Raw genomic sequence first — 23,616 nt, 5'->3', positions numbered from 1 at the left:
TAACTTGTGTGTTAACTGGGGCATATGAAGTATTCCGTGGCTTGTGAAGTAGCTTCATAAGAAGAGCAGCTTGAGAAAATTCAAATAATTTGTGATTCATAATAATTTTGACTTACTAGTATATATGTTATACAGCTATGGAAGAGAGCTTAAAACTATAAAAGAGAGCTGTATTATCATGGTCATCTAAAGTTATAAATCATGACTATTCTGTTCTGTATAAAACAGATAAAAGTTGTCACAATTTGGCTGCAGGGTTGATTTTTTTTACAGGTTCTGAAAATATTTTGCCAGTAAAGCAGTTATTCCCTGCTTTACAAAAGCTTGAGCTGAGACATCATGAACTTGGCAAGGAAAAGAGTAAAGATATTTTGAATAGAATCGCTCTTATTGAAGTCATCATTTTATCATTTGCCCGTCTAACCTGGAGTAAATAATTTGTTACAAGATTATTCTAAATCAGCTGGTAGGATACCTGGTTGTCCTCTAAAGCTGACTGGGGCATCTTTTGCCATAAGTTATTTGTTGACAATTATTTTGAAATTAAAAAGCTTTTCTTTTTATTAGGGAAATTAGTTTTTCTTACCATGTTTGTTTGGATTTTTTTACCACTACTGTTAGCTTGTTCTTGAACCATGTGAGGATTGAGAACAATATGTGGTTAAGAAAATAAATAGAAAGAATTAAAAGAAGCCACTGTTGCTTGTGTGGGTATGTATTTGTGTGCAAAGAGCTTGGCACTGAATTCCCTTTAGTTCTAGTGGGATCAAGAGTATTTAGAAAGAACCCAAGTAGGGAGAGAAAGGGAGGACACAGCTGCAGGAGGGGAGTAGGACTGAGGACAATGGTCTCAATGTGGGCCAGGGGAGGGCTATTAGTGCAAGAAAAGGGGGAAAGCAATGAAGGATGGGGTATGGTGAAGGAAAATCTTTTGTTTAAAGCTGTGGTGATGGTTATTGGGAAGGGAGAAATACTACTAGCTGGAATGGTATCTTAAACCAGCGGTCCCCAACCTTTTTCCGGTTGAGGACTGCCTCCGGGGGTGGGGGAGAGCTGCTGGCCCGGGCACCACGCATGCGTGTTTTCACCAGCAGGTGGCGATAACGCACGTGTGCAGAATAGTCGCGCATGCACGTTTTCACCAGCAGGGGGCACTAACTCGCATGTGCGGCAGCTCCGCACATGCGTGTTTGCGTTTGCTGGCGTGCCGGAGGCAGCACCTTCCTCTTCCCCCCCTCTCACAGCAAGAAGCTAGCAGGGCCGCTTTGGCGGCCGCTTAGCTTGGGGCCTGGTGAGCTTTTCGCTGCAGGGGGCGGTGAGGCAGGCTGGCAGCCCGGTACTGGGCTGCGGACCGGGGGTTGACGACCCCTGTCTTAAACCTTTTGGTCTTGCTCCTTGTCTTGCCTGATGTTATAAGAACTGCATGATACTTGTGAAATAAGGTTTTATGTAAGTATAAATTTATTTTGTACCAAAATAATGATGTATTAAGAGAAAGTTCCTAAACTAATAGTTGGTATGAAATGTTGCATGCTACTTTATCTTTTTATTTTCCTGTTTTCTTTGTTGTTTTTATTTTGTCTTTTCCCCCCTCTTTTTGCCTTCAGTCAGGGACTCCAAAGGAGGGTGAGCGGTCCAGAATGAAAAAACAAAGCGCGCTTCATACCTCAGTGAGTGAAAATAAGATCTTAAGAGAATAGTAGAGATGAATTTCATCATGCGCACCACAGTGCGTATCAGCTGGTTCTATAAAGTGGGTGGAGCCAGATGAGGATTTTTCCCTTCAGAACATCTCATTGGCCACTAGAGATGTGAATGGTTGAGCACATTAAAATAATATTATAAAAGTGGCAGCTGGTGCCACAATGTTGGTTTTATTCTCTTTGACTCCTATTTCCTAGCGTGTTTTTAAAATTATTCCAGTTTTCCCTTGAGCTTGGGCCTCCTCTGGATGTGTGACCCTTTATGGACAAGCTCTGCCTCTTGCAGCAGATATTTTATCATTGGGCCCACTGCTTTGTGTCAGAACTTGAAAGGTGCCCACATGCTCAAAATGATTGGAGAACCTTGAGTTACATGATGAGTTCTATATCTTACAAAGCCTGTGCCCATTGAGAGATTGCCTGAGTTATGTCCTTTACATATAGTGGGAGGACATATATAGGTGATTTGTAAATAATGCAACCATCAAGAATCTTTTCCTTGGTGTGTTTTTTCAGTGTGAAAGATTTGAGGAAAAAAGTTTTTTAAAGAAAAAATGCTTAACTCCACTCTGTCTATCTAGTGGTCTTGTAAGCCATGCCCCTTGAATTTAATCGTCCTGTTGTTTCTTCGTGACTGTTCAAAAATTTAAACAAAATATAAATTGGCCATACCCGTGTTGTTGTTTTTTTGACAAGCAGTCACAATTACAAACCTTGCTGCAAGAATGCATTATTTTAGTACTTCTAATTTTAGAAAACATTCTGTTTTAAAACAGGTTGTGAAAACATGGCTTGAAAATGACCAGTTATGGCTGTCATGGAATCATAGTACTGAAATTAACGTTACCAATGACTTTCTAGTGAAGCTGAGAGATCACAAAATAAAGCTGAGATTATGGGATAACAAGGAAAGGGTGTGTACAAGAGCCAAGTTTTGTAAACCAAAGGTATTTGGTGCATCACATTCCGATCAGCCCGATAGTGACAGTAAGTTGATATTTAAGGCTAAAGTTTTCTTGTGGAGTACAATAGGCAGACATAGATAAAATGTGCTTGCTTTTATCAGATACTAACCATGTCACTCACAAGGTGACATGCAGCAGTGGCTGCAAAGAAAATTAGGGAGAGATTTGCAGCTAATGATTTTATTGATAACTTAATGTGAATTTTAAAGTCTTGTTACTGTACTGGATTATTTGTATATATTGTGCATCTATTTTATAATGGTATCCCCTGTGCAAGCACTGGGTCATGTCTGACCCTTGAGGTGACGCCCTCTAGCATTTTCATGGCAGACTTAATACAGGGTGGTTTACCAGTGCCTTCCCCAGTCATTACCATTTACCCCCCAGCAAGCTGGGGACTCATTTTACCAACCTCGGAAGGATGGAAGGCTGAGTCAACCTTGAGCCGGCTGCTGGGATTGAACTCCCAGCCTCATGGGCAAAGCTTTCAGACTGCATGTCTGCTGCCTTACCATTCTGCGCCACAAGAGGCTCCATGAAAACGCTAGAGGGCGTCACCCCAAGGGTCAGACATGACTCGGTGCTTGCACAGGGAATACCTTTACCTTTACCTATTTTATAATTTTAGAATTGATGATGATAATATTTAAGGCTAAAGTGATTAATTTCCATGTAAGCTCACTATGAAAATAAAAGGCAGTCTCCCCCCTCTTTTTTCAGTGCAGTGCATTAATAATTCATCATCTTGCTAAAATTGCTGATTTAACTACCAATTTCTGATGAGTTTTTTACTACCTGAAGGATAATTGAGAGGGCGTGTGATGCTTTTACTTTGTTAAGTACCTAGATTGTAGTTACTGTTCTTGGAAGCTCCATCGATGCCAGTCAGAGCTAAAGTATTTCCATCAAAATTTGTCAGAGCTTCTTTTGAGATTTCAAGAGAAGGAGATTCCAAAATCTCCACAGTCATATGTTATGATGTTGTGGACTTCCACATGCATAGTATACCATAAATGTCTCCCCTCCTGCTTTTTAAAACTGTTTGTTTGTTTGTTTATTTACTTGAATTTTTATACCGCCCATTCTTTACTGCTCTGAGCAGTTTACATGGAACACTGCATACATTTACATGGAACATTGGATTTGTACTGCCCTTTTGAATACAAGATGAAACATTACTCATGCAGTTTTCCTTGTCACAATGCTTTTCCTTCTCCCCTGACTCTTGGAGTAATTATCCTGTTGTCATGAGTTGTAATCAAACCAGCCTTTTAGATCAGCAACATTGTAGTGCACAAATAAATGTTTAATTCTGTTTAGAATTGCGCTGCCAGTGAGATGGTTGTGAATGTTCTCTGAGAGTGGAATGACATGTTGTGAACAGTTATGTGATCACCCCCCCCCCAAATAATATTTAGCTTCTATGTTGCAGTTTGAAGGCTGGCATATAGGGAAAGGCTCTTCTTAAATATTTCCCCTTGCTCTGGTTTCTTGCTGAAAACTGCTTCTTCAAAACTGGTTTCACCTCCATTCCATATTTGAACCCAATTGAAATTTGGAGTGAAGAAAACTTCACCAGATTGGTTGCATGTGTGTTCCATTGTGTACCCAGAGAATTAATATCTTGGGGAAGGGAAGAGCACAATGTAACTATAAACTTGGCTTCCCTTTAAGCCATCTAAGACATAATTGTAGCAATTATGTAATAGTAGGAAAATAAAAGTACATGTAAAACAGTGCCATGAGCCTTAAATGTACTTTCTCGTTACCTTTGTATTTCAAGATTGCATAAAACAAATTGTTCTGTTTCAAAGAGAAAACCTACAACGCACTCAACCTAAAGCTAGTTACACAAAAGTGAAAACAGCAGGAGTATCCAGTGTGAAAGAAAAATCAGCAACCACTGCTATCTCAGGTAAGAGCACAAAGGCAATCATGGATATAGCTCTTTTAAGCATTTCATTCCTTTCAGATTCTATTTGTGAGTCTCAGAAAGCTGATATTGATAGTTAGGGGGTGCTCATTACATAGTGTAGTGATGAAAGGGAATCTGGCAAAATTATGTCCATCTTAAAGCAGACCTTACATTTGTGTGAGAGACTACTGGCACAAGAGGGTATGATTTTGTTCAGTTCCCCTCCTCGTTATAGTAGTTATTCATAAAGAGGGTAAGTTGAATCTGACAAATCTGTATTACTAAATTATGACTATAGTTCTGAGAAGTATCTTGATAGGCAAACTGAAAGGACTGTTATCTAAATACTAGAATACCTAGCAAACAATTTACATAAGGAAAGAAACTGACAAACAAAATCCAACAGATCATCTATAGCAGAGACAGTCAACCTGTGGTCCTCCAGATGCCCATGGACTACAATTCCCATGAGCCCCTGCCAGTGTTTTCTGGCAGGGGCTCATGGGAATTGTAGTCCATGAACATCTGAAGGACCACAAGTTGACTACCCCTGATCTATAGTATTATATGTTTTCAGTACAGACAAGGCATTTGATAGAGCTGAGTGGTCATACAAAGAAAAAGTAATGAATTGAATGTATCTGCATAGATCCAATGGTTATGCCAGTTAATGGAAATATATCAGATGAACTCTCCTTTACCCAGAGTAATGAGGGATGCCAGCCTACAGCTGAGACTTGGGTATCCCCCAGAATTACTGCTCATCTCCAGACTACAGAGATCAGTTACCCTGGAGAAAACAGATGCTTTGGAGGATAGATTCTGGCATTGAGTCTTATGCTCCGCCACCTCCAACTGGCTGTGGATCCCTGGCCCCAGAGAAGCGAGTCGGACCTCAACAGAGCCTTCTCGATCCTGGCCCCCACCTGGTGGAACGAGCTCCCTGAGGAGATCAGAGCCGTGCCCCAACTTCCACAGTTCCGCAGGGCCTGCAAGAGGGAGCTTTTCCACCAGGCATTCACTTGAGGCCGACCGACTCAGAACAACTGCTGGTCCCCACAGACGCCCCCTCACGACTGAAAGAATTAACCTCCCAGTGTTACTGTTAATGGTTATTTATATTATAAATGTGGTTTTGTAATCTTTTTGATGCTTTATTGAAAGTTCTTTTGATGTTACAGTCTGTATAGCGTTCCATGTAAGTTATATAATATTCAGTGTAAACCGCCCAGAGCTGCAAAGAAATGGGCGATATAGAAATCTAAATAAATATTTGTTGTTGTTGTTATGTGCGAAGTCGTGTCCGACCCATCGCGACCCCATGGACAATGATCCTCCAGGCCTTCCTGTCCTCTACCATTCCCTGGAGTCCTTTTAAGTTTGCACCTACTGCTTCAGTGACTCCATCCATCCACCTCATTCTCTGTCGTCCCCTTCTTCTTTTGCCCTCGATCACTCCCAGCATTAGGCTCTTCTCCAGGGAGTCCTTCCTTCTCATGAGGTGGCCAACGTATTTGAGTTTCATCTTCAGGATCTGGCCTTCTAAAGAGCAGTCAGGGCTGATCTCCTCTAGGACTGACCGGTTTGTTCGCCTTGCAGTCCAAGGGACTCGCAAGAGTCTTCTCCAGCACCAGAGTTCAAAAGCCTCAATTCTTTGACGCTCGGCCTTCCTTATGGTCCAACTTTCGCAGCCATACATTGCAACTGGGAATACCATAGCCTTGACTAAACGCACTTTTGTTGGTAGGGTGATGTCTCTGCTTTTTAGGATGCTGTCTAGATTTGCCATAGCTTTCCTCCCTAGGAGCAAGCGTCTTTTAATTTCTTTGCTGCAGTCCCCATCTGCAGTGATCTTGGAGCCGAGGAAAATAAAATCTGTCACTATCTCCATTTCTTCCCCATCTATTTGCCAGGAATTGAGAGGGCCAGCTGCCATGATCTTTGTTTTCTTGATGTTGAGTTTCAAGCCAACTTTTGCACTCTCCTCCTTCACCCGCATCAACAGGCTCTTTAGTTCCTCTTCACTTTCTGCCATTAGAGTGGTATCATCTGCATATCTGAGGTTGTTGATATTTCTCCCTGCAATCTTGATCCCAATTTGTGACTCCTCTAATCCCGCCTTTCTCATCATGTGCTCCGCATACAAGTTAAATAGGCAAGGCGACAGTATACAGCCTTGCCGAACTCCTTTCTCAATTTTGAACCAATCCGTGATTCCATGTTCAGTTCTCACTGTTGCTTCTTGACCTGCATATAAATTTCTCAAGAGACAAATAAGATGCTCTGGTATTCCCATCTCTTTAAGAACTTGCCACAATTTGTTGTGCTCCACACAATCAAAGGCTTTAGCATAGTCAATGAAGCAGAAGTAGACGTTCTTCTGGAACTCCCTAGCTTTTTCCATGATCCAGCGTATGTTGGCAATTTGATCTCTAGTTCCTCTACCTCTTCGAAATCCTGCCTGTACTTCTGGAAGTTCTCGGTCCACATATTGCTGGAGCCTAGCTTGTAGGATTTTGAGCATAACTTTGCTAGCATGAGAAATGAGTGCAATGGTGCGGTAGTTTGAACATTCTTTGGCATTGCCCTTCTTTGGGATTGGAATGTAAACTGACCTTTTCCAATCCTGTGGCCATTGCTGAGTTTTCCAAATTTGCTGGCATATTGAGTGTAGCACTTTTACTGCATCGTCCTTTAAGATTTTGAATAGTTCAACTGGAATGCTGTCACCACCACTAGCTTTATTGTTGCTCAGACTTCCTAAGGCCCATTTGACTTCACATTCCAGGATGTCTGGCTCCAGGTCAGTAACTACCCCACTGTGGTCATCAGGGATGTTAAGCTCGCTCTTGTATAGTTCTTCTGTATAATTTTGCCACCTTTGCTTAATCTCTTCTGCTTCTGTGAGGTCCCTACCATTTTGGTCCCTTATCATACCCATCTTTGCATGAAACGTTCTCTTCATATCTCCAATTTTCTTGAAAAGATCTCTGGTCCTCCCCATTCTATTGTTTTCTTCTATTTGTTTGCACTGTTCATTTAAGAAGGCATTCTTATCTCTTCTAGCTTTTCTCTGGAATTCTGCATTCAATTGGGTGTATCTTTCTCTTTCTCCCTTGCCTTTCACTTCCCTTCTCTCCTTAGCTATTTGTAAAGCTTCCTCAGACAGCCATTTTGATTTCTTGCATTTCTTTTTCTTTGGGATGGTTTTAGTTGCTACCTCTTGTACAATGTCGCGAACCTCCGTCCATAGTTCTTCAGGCACTCTGTCTATCAGATCTAATTCCTTAAATCTATTTGTCACCTCTACTGTATATTCGTCGGGGATATGATTTAGTTCGTACCTGAGTGGCCTAGTGCTTTTCCCTACTTTCTTCAATTTAAGCCTAAATCTTGCAACAAGAAGCTCATGATCTGAACCACAATCAGCTCCTGGTCTTGTTTTTATTGCCTGTATAGAACTTTTCCATCTTTGGCTGCAGAGTACATAGTCAATCTGATTTCTGTGTTGACCGTCTGGTGATGTCCATGTGTAGAGTCGTCTCTTGGGTTGTTGGAAAAGAGTGTTTGCTATGACCATTGTATTTTCTTGACAAAATTCTACCAGCCTGTGCCCTGCTTCATTTTGTACTCCAAGGCCAAACTTGCCTGTTATCCCAGTTATCTTTTGGCTTCCTACTTTAGCATTCCAATCCCCCATGATGATAAGCACATCATTTTTTGGCGTTGCTTCTATAAGGTGTTGTAGGGCTTCATAGAACTGATCAACTTCATCCTCTTCAGCAGCAGTGGTTGGGGCATAGACCTGGATCACTGTGATGTTGAATGGTTTGCCTTGGATTCGAACTGAGATCATTCTGTCATTTTGGGGATTGTATCCCAAGACTGCTTTTCCTACTCTCTTATTGATTATGAAGGCTACTCCATTTCTTCTGCGAGATTCTTGTCCACAGTAGTATACCTGATGGTCATCTGAATTAAATTCACCCATTCCTGTCCATTTTAGTTCACTGATTCCTAAAATGTCGATGTTCAGTCTTCTCATTTCTTGTTTAACCACGTCCAGCTTGCCTTGATTCATGGATCTGATGTTCCAGGTTCCTATGGAATAAAAATCTTTACAGCATCGGACTGTCTTTTCGCCACCAGTTACTTCCACAACTGAGCGTCCTTTCGGCTTTGGCCCAGTCGCTTCATTCATTCTGGCGCTACTCGTACTAGCCGTCTGCTCATCCCCAGTAGCATATTGGACACCTTCCGACCTGAGGGGCTCATCTTCCGGCGTCATATCGTTATGCCTATTGGAACTGTCCATAGAGTTTTCATGGCAAAGATACTGGAGTGGTTTGCCATTGCCTTCTCCAGTGGATCACCTTTTGTCAGAGCTCTCAGCTATGACCTGTCCGTCTTGGGTGGCCCTGCACAGCATAGCTCATAGCTTCACTGAGCTACGCAAGCCCCCTTGCCACAACAAGGCAGCGATCCTTGAAGGGGGAAATAAATATAGAAATCTAAATAAATAAATAAATAAATAAATGAAATCGTACTGAGGTCCTTGTGCTCCTTGTCTCCATCTCTATATCTCTAGTTGTTTCCCAACATGAATTTGGCAACCCTATTCCCCCATTTCCTGCTGGTGGCCCAGAACCTAGCAACATTAAGAGGAATGTATAAAAGTCCACATATGGGAGAAGGCTGTAGGTGAAAGGTGAAATAAATATTGATTTTAAATCAAAATTTTTGTTTACTTATTGGATTCTATCCATAACTTTTAACATCACCTTGAACCAGCCTGCTGGGAGGGCATTCTAAATATTGAATGAATGAATGAATGAATGAATGAATGAATGAATGAATGAATGAATGAATGAATGAATGAATGAATGAATACATTCCTGCCCTGTGCATGAGTTCACACAAAATTGAAGAGTGTGGTGTGTTTTGCATGTGCATCTTCTTTTTTTTTAATTCAAAGTTTTTAATTTTATTTTCCAAGATTAAAGATAGTACAATGCAAGTAATCTACATTATTGATACAGGAAGAAAAAGATTATGCTCTTCGTTTGATACACTCGATACCCCGTTTCAATCCCCTTTTAACTTATTTTCTTAGGTAAATCAGATAAGGGCCCCATTGTTCTTGAAAAGCCTCTTCTCTTCATTTAAGAATATAAGACTCCACATAGCTACAAAATTATGGACTTTTACCCAAAGCTTATAAACTTTTTCATGTTTCCACCACATTTAAAAAGAGAAGCCTACTTTGTTACCATCGTTTCAACATTTGTTTGCATAGTTTTTAACAATTTTAGCAGTCATAAACAATTTATACTTAACGCAGTCTTAGAGCCATCCACATTTCCACTAGGGAAAAGAAAAAAAAAGCCTACTTAGTTGTACGGAAAGAAAAAATATATATATATAGGTTGTTAAGGTTGTTAAGTTATATAAGTGTAAGTTATTAATACAAAAAATAGTAAAATAGAGTCTTCATTAGTTACTTAGTTGTACAGAGGAAAAATATATGAGTTGTTAGAAAGTAAAAGTTATATAAATATAAGCTGTTAATACAAAAATAGTAAAATAATAGTAAAATAAAGTATTCGTTAGTTACATTTACACCTCCTCAATTAGGTGCCTCCTTTTAGTTATGCTTTAAGTTTAAGCTGAGAGTCACTACAGAGATATGTTAAATAATTCAAATTCAGCTAACATAGGAAATCTAAGACCCCACACTTACATGGTAGTATAGACTTACAATGAACAGTAAAGTATAGTCTTCGTCTGTTATTCTTAAACCCATTCCGTTAGGTGTCTCCTTTTAATTAAGCTTTAATTTTGGGCTGGGAGACACTACAAAGTTAGATTTAATAATACAGATTCAGCTTACTTAGAAGATCTTAGACCCCAGATTAACTTCTTAACTAGTTATATTGCTTATGTGGCTACAGAAAAAAGGAAAAGGAGGAAAAGAATTTCAACCACGTTTTTCATTTCCGTTCCTCAGACTTCTTAAGGGGGTCTCATATCAAGGCTTGTTGCATCTTCTTGTTCCCATTGACTTGTGTTCTGTCCAGTTGGCCTTTGGCTTAGAAAGTGCAGTTGTAGTCTTTCCCTCGGAGTATACATCGGTGAATCTTGAAGCAGTTGTACCTCCTGGGCTCCAATATCAGTACAGTTTTTTCCCCAAGAAGCTCCTTTGAATCGATTACTTTCACAGCAGATCCATATATCTTTTGATTGGTTCTTGTGTACAGTTGCTTTGGAGTGGCTGTATGTCTTTTTAGGAAGGGTGTCCTTATCTAGGCTGCAAAGCTCCGACATCCCCTTTTCCATCTCCATAGTTTCAGATTTCTCTTCTGCTGGTAATTTTCCACCTTGTTTAGAGCTATCATCAGCCACTGTTATTGATTCATCATTCCTGTTAGAGACTTCTTCCTTGCCGCCTTTGATCTCCTTGAGCATATTTTTAAGCAAGCCATCTGTAAATGCTTTCAGATCTTGAGTTTGTTTCTCTATTAGATGAGCATTTTTTTATAGCATATACATGTTTTAGGCTTGGAATTTTGTTAGTCTTAGGCAATTTTGCAAATAACCAGTAGAGGTCCAAAGAATCCTAACGAAAGCAACAGTCTGTTTTGATCTCCGACATATTGACGCTGCCAGAGTGACGTATTGAAGTCGGTAAAGCAATGTCTCGTACTGGAACAGAATTCTCACGAGATCTTCCCACCCACGGCTCTTATCTCTTATCTCCAAAAACCAAAACAAATGCAGTAAGAGCTATTACTAATTAGTTTGAGTTGATTTAATTCCTTCTTCTACTTAGAAAAGAGAATTAGCCTGCCTCATATCGAGGTGGCTTCAAGCAGAGCCAGAAACGGGGAAAAAAGGAGAAACGGAGAAACAGAGAAATACTTGCATCTCTGTGCGTTGATTGATGTCTTGTTATCTTGGAATTTAGCAGATGTCCTCCCCTCAGTTCACAGCATTCGTTTGCAGTAAATCGTAGTAGAGGATCAAAGTAGATTCTTGAAAGAAGAGAAGAAAGAAAGGAAAGAAAAGTCCAGAATATGGCCGGCATCCTCTTGGCCCAAAACGTTGACAGCCTATAATCTAGGGAGATATACTCCCTAAAGGATTGGAGACGGCCCCAAGAATTCCCTAGAGCTTCCTGGGTAGAAAGGTGAGTTGGGGTTTGCGTACCCCTCCTCTTTTCTGCTAATTGCTTCTGCAATTAACCCCTGTCAGGCTTCAGAGAGATTGCTCTGCAATCCCCTCAGGACGCCATCTTAAGCCACACCCCTGCATGTGCATCTTCTGATTCCCCTTTCCTGATTCTCAAGACAGTAGTCATCTCTTCACAGAGGGAACGGAAATGCAGAAAGAAAGGGGTGATGCCAGAGACTGCAGACTACTGCTCATACTAGTCTGAGCACAACCTGATGTTTGTTGTTTATTAGTGAAACCTTTGTACATAGAGGTCACATTATGCAATGTCTCCATTCTATTCTTTTCTCCATCTCTATTATCAGTCTTTTGGTTTCTTGATTCCACACCTAGGTGAACAATATGTAAACACACATTCCAGCTGTAGAAATCTAAGGGCTTTTATCTTTTCACCACTGCTGTTGGCAAACATTTCATTCATAGACCCATTATGCACGCCGGTCGCTACATCAGGCGGCTGCCGTACCATTGCGGTGGTGTGGAATGCCCTGCCGTTCCCCATGTATGCCCGGGGGTGGGGCTCCCCTGGCGTATGCAGGTACCCCAGCGTAGTGTGCACCCATGGGCTTTGCACCAGGGCTGGGAAGCCCGGGACTCTGCCTGGCGGTAACAGTGGCTGAGGGGGAGTGGAGAGGGGCTGGACCCCACCGTATGCTGCCAAAGAGCAGCATGCTGCCCTCTCACCATGGTGGGGGCAGGGAGACACCGCAGGGGCATGCGGTGTCCCTGCAGGGACACTGTAGATTGGGGTGGGGCGGAGCCACAAGGCCTGTTGCTGTCAGTTGCGCACGGCGCTGGCCTCCTCCAGCCCCTGCTGGTGCCTGCGGTATCCCAGGGACCGCGGAAGATCCTGCTTTTCCGTAACACGGGCCTTCCATGGGCCGTGATGGTGTTGTCGTGTTGCGTAATTGGGGATTTTCCCTGTTGCCCTCATGCCGCCAGCACAGGTTTTCCGGCCCATGCATAATGGGTCATAGACTGCAATACTTCAACTTAGACTTCTCCCAAAACTTTCATTTCCCATCTTCTGAAAATGAAAAGCTATTTCTAAATGCATTCTTTTTACACCTAAGACCCTCTTTTTGGTACAGTCTCAGTGAGGATTTGTTCTCTGCTGTTTGGGGAAATCCCATTGCATTCATGCAAGTTGAGAAGCTCACACTCCTTTAAGAGGACAGTGTGACTACAGTGGATGGCCAGTGATGTCTGGCCATAGCTGGAAGGAAGGTGGAGGCAGGATCTGGCTATGAGAACAGCCGATGCAGATACTGGCGTCTTGAGGGAGGAGAAGCTCTTGTGACAGGCTAGGGCAGCCTTTCTCAACCTTATTACCATTGCAAAATCCCTGAAATATTCTTCAGGCTTCAAGAAACCCAGAAATGGCATGATTGTGCAGAATATGGTTGAGAAGCAGAGCTGTGGACACACCCACCTGGGCCCTTTCCCTTCCCACTTGCTTCTGTCCCATCATTGACCGTTTGGAGGGGAGAGGCAGACAACATGTAACAATAAATGTTTTGAAATATCTACAACAGGGGTAGTCCAACTGCGGCCCTCCAGATGTCCGTAGACTACAATTCCCAGGAGCCCCTGCCAGCATTCGCTGGCAAGGGCTCCTGGGAATTGTAGTCCAAGGACACCTGGAGGGCCGCAGTTGGACTACCCCTGATCTACAACATTAATTAACTCCCATCCATTCAGGAAACCCTTCCAGGGCAATCAAGAAACCCCAGGGTTTCACAAAACCCTGGTTGAGAAAGCCTGGGTTACAGCTAAGTGCCCTGGGAGGTATGTGTAGATTGCTGTACTGACTTTAAAAAGAAAAGGCTGAGGAAGAGTATGCTGGAACTTCTTCCCTATAGTGAAGCTGGGCACGGGAGGACGAATGAAGAAAAAGCTGATTTTTTTGAACCCCCCTTATTTACTACCTAAAGGATTCTCTAAGTGGCTCACAATCGCCTTCCTTTACGGTCCCCACAGTAGAGCTCTGAGAGACTGGCCCAAGGTCACCCAGCTGGCTGCATGTGAACGAGTGGGGAATCAAACCTGGTTTTCCAGATCAGAGGACTCTGTTCTTAACCACTACGTCAAGCTGGCTCTCAAATGAGATGCCAGTTATTTCTCCCTCAATTCATTCTGAGGCCTTGCAGATTCCTGCTATGCAGCAAGAGGGAACCTGACAAACACTCACTGGCCCCACATCTGCTTGCTTGTTTGGTTTACTTGTGCTGGGAAGAATTTTGAAATTAGTATAGCAACTGTCATTCAAAATAATTTTCTCAGATTCTTTCTTGCATATTCTGTTTATGTCTAGCCAGACAGTAACGAAAACAAACATTGCTGTATAATTTTTCCATCTTTCTAGTGGTTTTATTTTGATGCTGTTTGTAGTGACAGAGAAATATAAATATGTTTTTCAGGTTTTATTTCAACCACAAGCAAAAACCAGGAAGAAGAAAGTGAGGCTGTTGAAGTACCAACGTCTGCTGTTATACATGCTTCCTCACCATATGTTTCAAAGTCTGAAGAGTTTAATTCTTTGAGGTAAGCATCCCCGGACCCATTGAAATTGTTGCTGTTTGTCCTGGGAGAGCTACAGTTGAAGGCAGTTGTTGAAGGAAGGGCCATGATTAGACTCTCTTCAGCAAGTTTTGACCTTGACATCTCTTGCAGTTGTTAACTGTTACAAAGGAACAGCAGCATCAAAATGCAAGGCCGTTAATAAGCATGGGTGACATATTTTTGAGGAAAGCTAATTTGTCTCAGTTGTATTGGCAGGTGCTGTCCCTTTTGTACTTAAGGCATTTGTTCCCAGCTTTGTTCTTTGAATGCATTAAGTCGGTGGACTTAGTTACTCTCTGACTAAATTGGCTTGAAAGTATAAGGGTGGTAGTGGTGGGGAGAAGTTTTGAACTAGCCATCATGTTAGAGAATGGAATTATTGGTCTTTTAGTAGCAATGAGTATATAAAGAAAAAAGTAAAATAATGTGCTAATTGTGTGTGCCTGAATTATCTTTCCAGAAGGGAGACAAAGGGGGGGGGGAAGGGCTTGCTTTGCATTTGGCTATTTTTTCAATGTCAGTTGTGTCTTTTGTTGTAAGATTGTAGTGGATGTATGTATCAGTAACTGTAAAGCACATTGGTGGTAGAATACACTAAGTTCTGTCTTTTTTTGACTAATCAATATACCCTCTGGCTTTGACTTGGCCAATGTGGTTAAGAGTATCTGGGATCTGGGAGACTTGACTTCAGATTCCTACTCCACCATGAAAACTCACTGGATGACCTTGAGCCAGTTGCACAACCCATAGGGTTGTTATGAGGCTAAAATGAGAAAGTGGAAGCCACATGGAGCTTGTGGGAGATAAGAAGGGATAAAAATGTACTAGTTAGATCACTGGATTGTGAGGCATACTTTGTAGATATAAATCAGCCTGGAACTGATTTATCCTGGTACTAGATGAGCCCTGCCATCTTTGGTACTCTGCTTCCTCTGCCTCTCACCTCTGCTGCTGTCATTGGAGTGGAAGCCAGGGAATGACCAAGCCTCTCAGTTTCCATTAGCATATCTTTCTTCTCTGCTGTGAAAGAATAAGATGATTGCTCTTGGGTCCTTTCTCCCAGTCTATAAGTCAAAACAAGAGAAAAGTAAGTCAAAACAGTCTGGACTTGAGACGTTCATCTCCAGGAAGGAGACAGAAAAAGGCAGAGGCAACAGCCATAGCTTTTAAATTATTGCTGCTGCTAAATTACAGAGCCCTTTGACATTTGTTACTTTCTCCTTTTGAAGGTAATTATACAGTATTTTTCAAGCAACCTTTAATTTTTTTTATGAACTAGGGAGATTGAACACCTTAAAATGTTCTTCATTTCAGGCATGTTTCCGAGCCTTAAATTATTGTTCTGTAATCATGGCTGTATATTCGTAGAGCTGCTTACTATTGAGTATTGTAAATACAGCATGATAATAGATTCCCAAGTCTCTGGGAGTCTTTGCAAAGGGTGGGTGGCTGGCTTTAGATCAAAGAATGCTTTGTGGGAATGGAGAGTCATCCTAAACGTCAAAATGATTTTATATCTGTACAAACCTGCCACTTCATCTAGTTATGTTGGCTGCAATCCAGAGAAGCCCTTAACAAGCATACAAGAAGTTATGTGTACACACACCTGGGACCTTTATAAAGATGTATTTACTTATCCCTCAAATATACCTGTTCCTTCCCGCCTCCAACCACTTATTAAACGTTGTTGTTGTTATGTGCGAAGTCGTGTCCGACCCATCGCGACCCCATGGACAATGATCCTCCAGGCCTTCCTGTCCTCTACCATTCCCCGGAGTCCATTTAAGTTTGCACCTACTGCTTCAGTGACTCCATCCAGCCACCTCATTCTCTGTCGTCCCCTTCTTCTTTTGCCCTCGATCGCTCCCAGAATTAGGCTCTTCTCCAGGGAGTCCTTCCTTCTCATGAGGTGGCCAAAGTATTTGAGTTTCCTCTTCAGGATCTGGCCTTCTAAAGAGCAGTCAGGGTTGATCTCCTCTAGGACTGACCGGTTTGTTCGCCTTGCAGTCCAAGGGACTCGCAAGAGTCTTCTCCAGCACCAGAGTTTAAAAGCCTCAATTCTTTCACGCTCGGCCTTCCTTATGGTCCAACTTTCGCAGCCATACATTGCAACTGGGAATACCATAGCCTTGACTAAACACACTTTTGTTGGCAGGGTGATGTCTCTGCTTTTTAGGATGCTGTCTAGATTGGCCATAGCTTTCCTCCCCAGGAGCGTCTTTTAATTTCTTTGCTGCAGTCCCCATCTGCAGTGATCTTGGAGCCCAGGAAAATAAAATCTGTCACTATCTCCATTTCTTCCCCATCTATTTGCCAGGAATTGAGAGGGCCAGCTGCCATGATCTTTGTTTTCTTGATGTTGAGTTTCAAGCCAACTTTTGCACTCTCCTCCTTCACCCGCATCAACAGGCTCTTTAGTTCCTCTTCACTTTCTGCCATTAGAGTGGTATCATCTGCATATCTGAGGTTGTTGATATTTCCCCCTGCAATCTTGATCCCAATTTGTGACTCCTCTAATCCCGCATTTCTCATGATGTGCTCTGCATACAAGTTAAATAGGCAAGGCGACAGTATACAGCCTTGCCGAACTCCTTTCTCAATTTTGAACCAGTCAGTGATTCCATGTTCAGTTCTCACTGTTGCTTCTTGACCTGCATATAAATTTCTCAAGAGACAAATAAGATGCTCTGGTATTCCCATCTCTTTAAGAACTTGCCACAATTTGTTGTGCTCCACACAATCAAAGGCTTTAGCATAGTCAATGAAGCAGAAGTAGACGTTCTTCTGGTACTCCCTAGCTTTCTCCATGATCCAGCGTATGTTGGCAATTTGATCTCTAGTTCCTCTGCCTCTTCGAAATCCTGCCTGTACTTCTGGAAGTTCTCGGTCCACATATTGCTGGAGCCTAGCTTGTAGGATTTTGAGCATAACTTTGCTAGCATGAGAAATTAGTGCAATGGTGCGGTAGTTTGAACATTCTTTGGCATTGCCCTTCTTTGGGATTGGAATGTAAACTGACCTTTTCCAATCCTGTGGCCATTGTTGAGTTTTCCAAATTTGCTGGCATATTGAGTGTAGCACTTTTACTGCATCGTCCTTTAAGATTTTGAATAGTTCAACTGGAATGCTGTCACTACCACTAGCTTTATTGTTGCTCAGACTTCCTAAGGCCAATTTGACTTCACATTCCAGGATGTCTGGCTCCAGGTCAGTAACTACCCCACTGTGGTCATCAGGGATGTTAAGCTCGCTCTTGTATAGTTGTTCTGTATAATTTTGCCACCTTTGTTTAATCTCTTCTGCTTCTGTGAGGTCCCTACCATTTTGGTCCCTTATCATACCCAACTTTGCATGAAACGTTCTCTTCATATCTCCAATTTTCTTGAAAAGATCTCTGGTCCTCCCCATTCTATTGTTTTCTTCTATTTGTTTGCACTGTTCATTTAAGAAGGAATTCTTATCTCTTCTAGCTTTTCTCTGGAATTCTGCATTCAATTGGGTGTATCTTTCTCTTTCTCCCTTGCCTTTCACTTCCCTTCTCTCCTTAGCTATTTGTAAAGCTTCCTCAGACAGCCATTTTGATTTCTTGCATTTCTTTTTCTTTGGGATGGTTTTAGTTGCTACCTCTTGTTAAATGTTGCGAACCTCCGTCCATAGTTCTTCAGGCACTCTGTCTATCAGATCTAATTCCTTAAATCTATTTGTCACCTCTACTGTGTATTCGTCGGGGATATGATTTAGTTCATACCTGAGTGGCCTAGTGCTTTTCCCTACTTTCTTCAATTTAAGCCTAAATTATTAAACGTAGGGGAGTCTAAAAATAGTTTGAAAGCTTAACTGTAAAGGAGTTTCTTAACTGGAAAATAATAGAGATGTTTCATTACATGCATCAGGTGGAAGCAAGTCCTGGTGTGCTTTCAAATACTGGGCTAGATCCCATGGAACATTGCTACTTATGCAAAAGTGCTTCCACAAGCAGAAGCAAGTAGATCTTTTGCTAAATCAGCCTTTCTGTATCCCATCCTGCATTTCTTCTCATGCAAAAATGTATGGTATATTTTAGCCCCCCCCCCCACTCTCGATAAAGACCCTCTTCAGTCAAATCATATTGCACTTCCAAACTGAACTGTAATGAATGTATCACTTAGACTTCTGATCAGCAATGAAAAATCATTGCTTGATCTTGCCATAGCTCTTCCACAGTTTTTCATGGAAACAAAGATGTAGTTCAGCCTATTGTGTGGAGCACTTTGGTGTCAGTGATGTACTAGATTACTTCCAATCATTGGCCATTGTAAAGGTTTCCTAAGTGGTGCTAAACTTGCCTTGATGTAATTTCTGGGAGATTGCACCATTTCTCTCTGTTGTTATTCTGCAGCTTTTGATTTTCTGGCTTTCCCCCTTTTAACTGTTTTTAGTTCCTGCTTTATAAACTAAATACACAATTCTTGTACTGTGTAACAATTTTCTCTTATTTGTTACTTCCCACTATGGAAACAAAGGATCATAATGCAGATTTTTAGAGCTGGTGGATATTTTACTAAATAATGTTCCTCAGACACATCATTTATTAGAAACAAGTCTTAAAATTGCAGGGGGGAGGGGCTGTGTCCAAAGTGACATTCATCTGGTTTGGCAGCCCAAGCAAGGGCAACTTCCCAAAGCATGCTGCTTGAACTGGACATTGGAGTGATGTTGCCTCGTAATTTCAAATAGGCTTATTGATATAAATATTGGGAATGGAGGGCCAGGAACTATATTTGAATTAAATTTAATTTCTTATGCTTTGGCTGCTATTTTGACATGAACAACTTGCGGGTTATATAATTCTGTAGTTATTTAGAGAAATTAGTGAAAGAGAGCAGATGGTTGATATTGGCATAGATAGTGTATGATGATCCACATCAGTGGTCCCCAACCTGCGGGCTGCGGCCCGATGCCGGGCCACGAAGGCCATGGCGCCGAGCCGCGGCTCCCTCTCCCCACCCCCCCCCGCAGTAAAAAATTTCCCAGGCCGCAAGCTTGCGGCCCGGGAAGCTTCTTACTGCGGGAGGGCGGGGAGAGGGAATCAGGGCCGGCCGCGTCCATGTGGGCGCGGGCCGATGCACGGGCGCGGCCCGATGCACGGGCGCGGCCCGCGGGTGTGGCCTGTTGCGTGGGCGTGGCCCGTGGGCGTGGCCCGATGTGCGGGCGCGGCCTGCGAGTGTGGCCCGATGCGTGGGCGTGGCCTGCGCGGGCCGCGGGCCGCGTCCCGATGCCCTGCCGGTCCCCAACCTCAGAAAGGTTGGGGACCACTGATCCACATGGTCAGATATCTCTGAAAGATTATTCTGTGACCCATTCTTCCTGTTTGTTAAGAAGTGACATTTCACATTTTCCAGTCGAGGGATATGGGTTTGGAGAAGAGCTTCACGCACTGAACAAGCCAAAATTTAAACAGTGTGTACCAGGTCAGTAGCAGGGAAAAGTCGGTGTTTTGTGCATCAATCTCCTGAAGGAAAGCTGGTTGTGGAATCCTCAGATGCATCAGAGACAGTGAAGAAATCTGGCCATTCGGCTTGTGGCAGCTATATGTTTATATGGCTCACAGGAGCCTGCATGTTGGACAAATTAGTTTGTTTTGCTATGTTGAGTCAAATTAGCATAGATTCTGCATTATGGAGCAAATTTGAATTTACTGGCCCCATTTAATGTCCTCCAATTGCTGAGAATCTGTGCAGCTGTTCTCTGTTTGCAGGGTGCCCCTCCTACTGTGGCTTGACAGGGGATCATTGTTCCTCCTTATCCTGACAGACCTATGGCTCTTGGGTACCAATAGTCTTACATGTGTGAATATATTCCTCATTATCCTGGAATGAAGGAACATGAGTAAGAGATGCTGTGTTTGGTAATTTCAAAGGTAGAAAAGTTAGTGCAGTTCATATTAGACTGGTCTTCGTTGTAATAATAAGAATAAACCTTTATTGGCATCTTTACACCGCTCCTGCGGAGTGGTATAAATAAAAGCCTATGGGGTAACAGGGAGGAGATAGGTCGGGCCCTGTCCATGATAAAAACTCAGAGGGGCAAATCCAGAGCCGCTTTGCGGCTCCTGATTTGCCCTTCTGATTGGCACTCAAGGGCCAAGTGGCCAATGGCTCCTCATTGGCTACTTGGCCCGTTCTCAGAACAGCGCTCCGCCGACTCAGCTGTCCCCGGAGTTGGCTGTCCTCACCTCTGCGCTCGCACCGGTAAGTCCTCGCCGCCGGGTAAGGAGCAGGGACACCGCCTCTTTGATGTGGCGTCCCTGCTCCTTTCACGCCGGCCACCTGGGGACCTTACCCGGGTAGGTTGGGCCGCCCGGAGAGGGGGGTGGCGCCACAGGCCCACACCCCAGGAAAGAAGCAGGGCCGCCGCGTCGAAGACCCAGCAGCCCTGCTTCTTTCCCACTGCCAATTAACAAGGCTTGCATGGGGAGGGGCTGCCGCAACGCAGCAGGGCCACTGCATCCATGTGGCACCCCTGCGGCACCCCTGTGGCGCCCCTGCTCTTTAACCCCCGCTGACAGCACTGCCTAGCCCCATGAGGCCGCGGTTGACTTTGCGGTGGCCGCCAAACTACCGTTCTGCCCCTGCCGCTGCCCGTCGCTGCGACCACCAACCCTTCTCCCTGGCCTGACAAAGCCCCGCGCCCCAGGACTTACCCGTGCCGGGGCCAACCTGGAAGCCTTGCCTCTCCCACGTCCGCTGCCGATGACCTCACACCCACTCAAATGGCCTTCTCTCCCCACCTACGCATGCCCATTTTTACAAATGGGCTTCTTTAATAGTAAAACAATAAGAGACAAATACAGGCAAGCAGGGTAAAAATATAATAGGGTAAAATAAGCTAATATTATAAACTAAAACAGACTAAAATTGGCTGATTAAAAAAACTTAGTTCTGGCTCGATAAACAACCATTAAAAATTCAGCTACACACAGTGTAGTCACTGGAGTGTAGCTTTGTCATTTACTAAACCCAGAGACGAAGTAGCGGATCGAGAAGTTTCCTGCGAAGATTCACATGAAGTTCACAATCTACAATAATATGTGAAGTTGAATCAGGGCAGTTTGCAGAATACTGACATAATCTTTCCTTCCTTGGGACATACTGGTATCTTCTTGCTAGGACGTTCAAGGGAAGATCTCATTCTTGCCAGCATGAAAACTCTATGAAGGGATGGATTAATAAGATTATAAAAATAATTCACAACTTTCCCTTGATTTGATTGGATCCCCAGGGCAGCGGAAGAACATACACAGGGTTGTGCTGGAAACATTTTGGATCATTCGGCCGCCACTAACCTTGGTTTCAAAGGATTAAAGATTTCAGACTTTTAAGACCATTTTATTTATTTATAAATTAAATTAAATTAACTCATACTGATAGCCCAGTGGGTTGGGTGGAGTTATGGTGGGTGCTCAGGAAGAGTGCCCGTGGGAACTGATGGCATGGGTCAACCTCAACCAAATGCCTGGTGAATGAGCTACCTTTTGGGGCCCTGTGGAACTATCATGTAATACAGAGTTCCCACCATATTTGGGGCTGGATGCACAGAAGGAGTTTCCCAGAAGCAGATTTTCCTTGCCTTCACTCAGCCGTCCAAATGCTGTTGCTGAGGTTCAGAGGACCCTTGGTGAACAAAACACTCTTTAGCCTGGGGGCTGCAGCAAGCAGGGGACTTAGCAGAAATTGTTCTCCATCTCTTTTGAGAAAATTCAGGCATATGTGTGGTAGGGATGATTTTGCCCCATTTTCCCTTCTTCCTGCATCCTTCTGTACTACATAACAGTGTGACCCTTGTCGGCCAAATTTTAGGGGATAGAGAAGTTGTTGTTGGCTCTGCTAGTTGGAGCAGGGAAATAGACAAGGTGGAGTTGTGTGATTTGTATTATTAGATGTTGAAGAAGGCGTATCCTTGGTTGCATCTGCAAGTTTCTGGTTGACTTCTAGTTCTGACCATTGCTTTTAGAAAAACGTTTGACAGAGGCACTGATATCTACTTGCCCATTAAGCTTATAAATTGAGGTGAGTTGGTTCTTTTTTCTTTCAGGCCATTGCTGTCCCTACATATGACTAATTCAGGAATTTGTGGGCAGGTGAAGCTAGTAGTTAGAATTTTTGTGGGCTAATATTCTGTTTATCTTCGTTTTAACAGTTAATGTTTTAAAAGTGATGTCTTCGGTTAATCAAGGGAAACTAGTTCCTTGAAAAATATGGCATGCTAGAGATCAGAAGCACTTAACCTTTAAATGTCTGTTCTGTGCCTCCACACATTGTTTTGTTTGCTGTATCCCATGTGGACAAGACTTGAATTTGCCAGAAAGGGACCTTCCTTTGTTGCCTCTTTTTTCTAGTGCACAGCCATAGTGTACATGGAGTTTGTGGGGGAACACGAGGTGAAGGGTAGAAAAAAATAGTCATAGCCGTACTACTTCATTTATCTTTCTTGTTCTGTTAGCTCTAGGAAAAATCTTAGTAGGGCTGTAAATTCCCACAGATGGGCTTGCAACCTGTGTGTTCTTCTAGTTGCAATGGCAAATAGGTTTTCCCCCCAAAGAAATCCAACAATACAGTTCTGAATTACAAGTCTGTTATTTCCTTGCTTTAATTTCTGCTCCTGGAGATTTTGATTCTGATCACTTGATTCAGGCTTCCTGCAGGAATAATTAATTCTCATGCAAATGAAAACACCGTGCTAATTTTAGCTTTGAATATTAACAATTTTTATTTCCTCCATGTATAATTTCATACGACTTCTATATTTAGGATCCTGTTGTACCAAGACGTATTCTGGCCATGCTTGTTTTGACATGCTTAACTGAATTCCTCCAATTTAGAAATCCCCCAGACTACCGTGATGTTTAGAATTATAGGTCTTAGAGGTTAAAATGAGGTGAGTAGCCATATTGATCTGAAGCAGCAGAAGAAAGCGTACATCTTGAATAAATTTTTGTTGGTCATAAAGGTTCCACTGAAACTTTGTTCTATAGGTTAGAATTAACTGTCTCAAACCAAATGGGAATAAATGGCATTTTCATTGTAACATATTTCACTATATTACCTTTTAGTTCAGCTCCACGACATGGATTTGTTTGGTTCTGGGCATCTTTTCAATTGGTTACCTGCTTGTGTAAAGTGTCACCATGCAGTTTGAGTGAATTATAAATAAGGCAGGAAACCTCCACACCTGGCTGGTATTCACATGAGGATGTTCTCTC

General features: G+C 42.8%; 1 protein-coding gene across 3 annotated transcripts in view; it reads left to right on the top strand.

Annotated features, from left to right (window-relative positions):
* CFAP92 (cilia and flagella associated protein 92 (putative)) overlaps positions 1-23,616 on the top strand; it is a 95,872-nt gene that overhangs the window by 18,921 nt on the left and 53,335 nt on the right. For all 3 annotated transcript variants that reach the window (XM_077325635.1, XM_077325632.1, XM_077325633.1), the window contains exons 4-7: positions 1,608-1,670; positions 2,480-2,690; positions 4,452-4,583; positions 14,234-14,357. In XM_077325635.1, the coding sequence (XP_077181750.1) occupies positions 1,608-1,670; positions 2,480-2,690; positions 4,452-4,583; positions 14,234-14,357 (530 nt within the window). The remainder of the gene's footprint in view (positions 1-1,607; positions 1,671-2,479; positions 2,691-4,451; positions 4,584-14,233; positions 14,358-23,616) is intronic.

This window comes from Paroedura picta, chromosome 3 (genome assembly GCF_049243985.1).
Source record: "Paroedura picta isolate Pp20150507F chromosome 3, Ppicta_v3.0, whole genome shotgun sequence".
Lineage (NCBI taxonomy): Eukaryota > Metazoa > Chordata > Lepidosauria > Squamata > Gekkonidae > Paroedura > Paroedura picta.
This window is presented reverse-complemented; position numbering and strand designations above follow the sequence as displayed.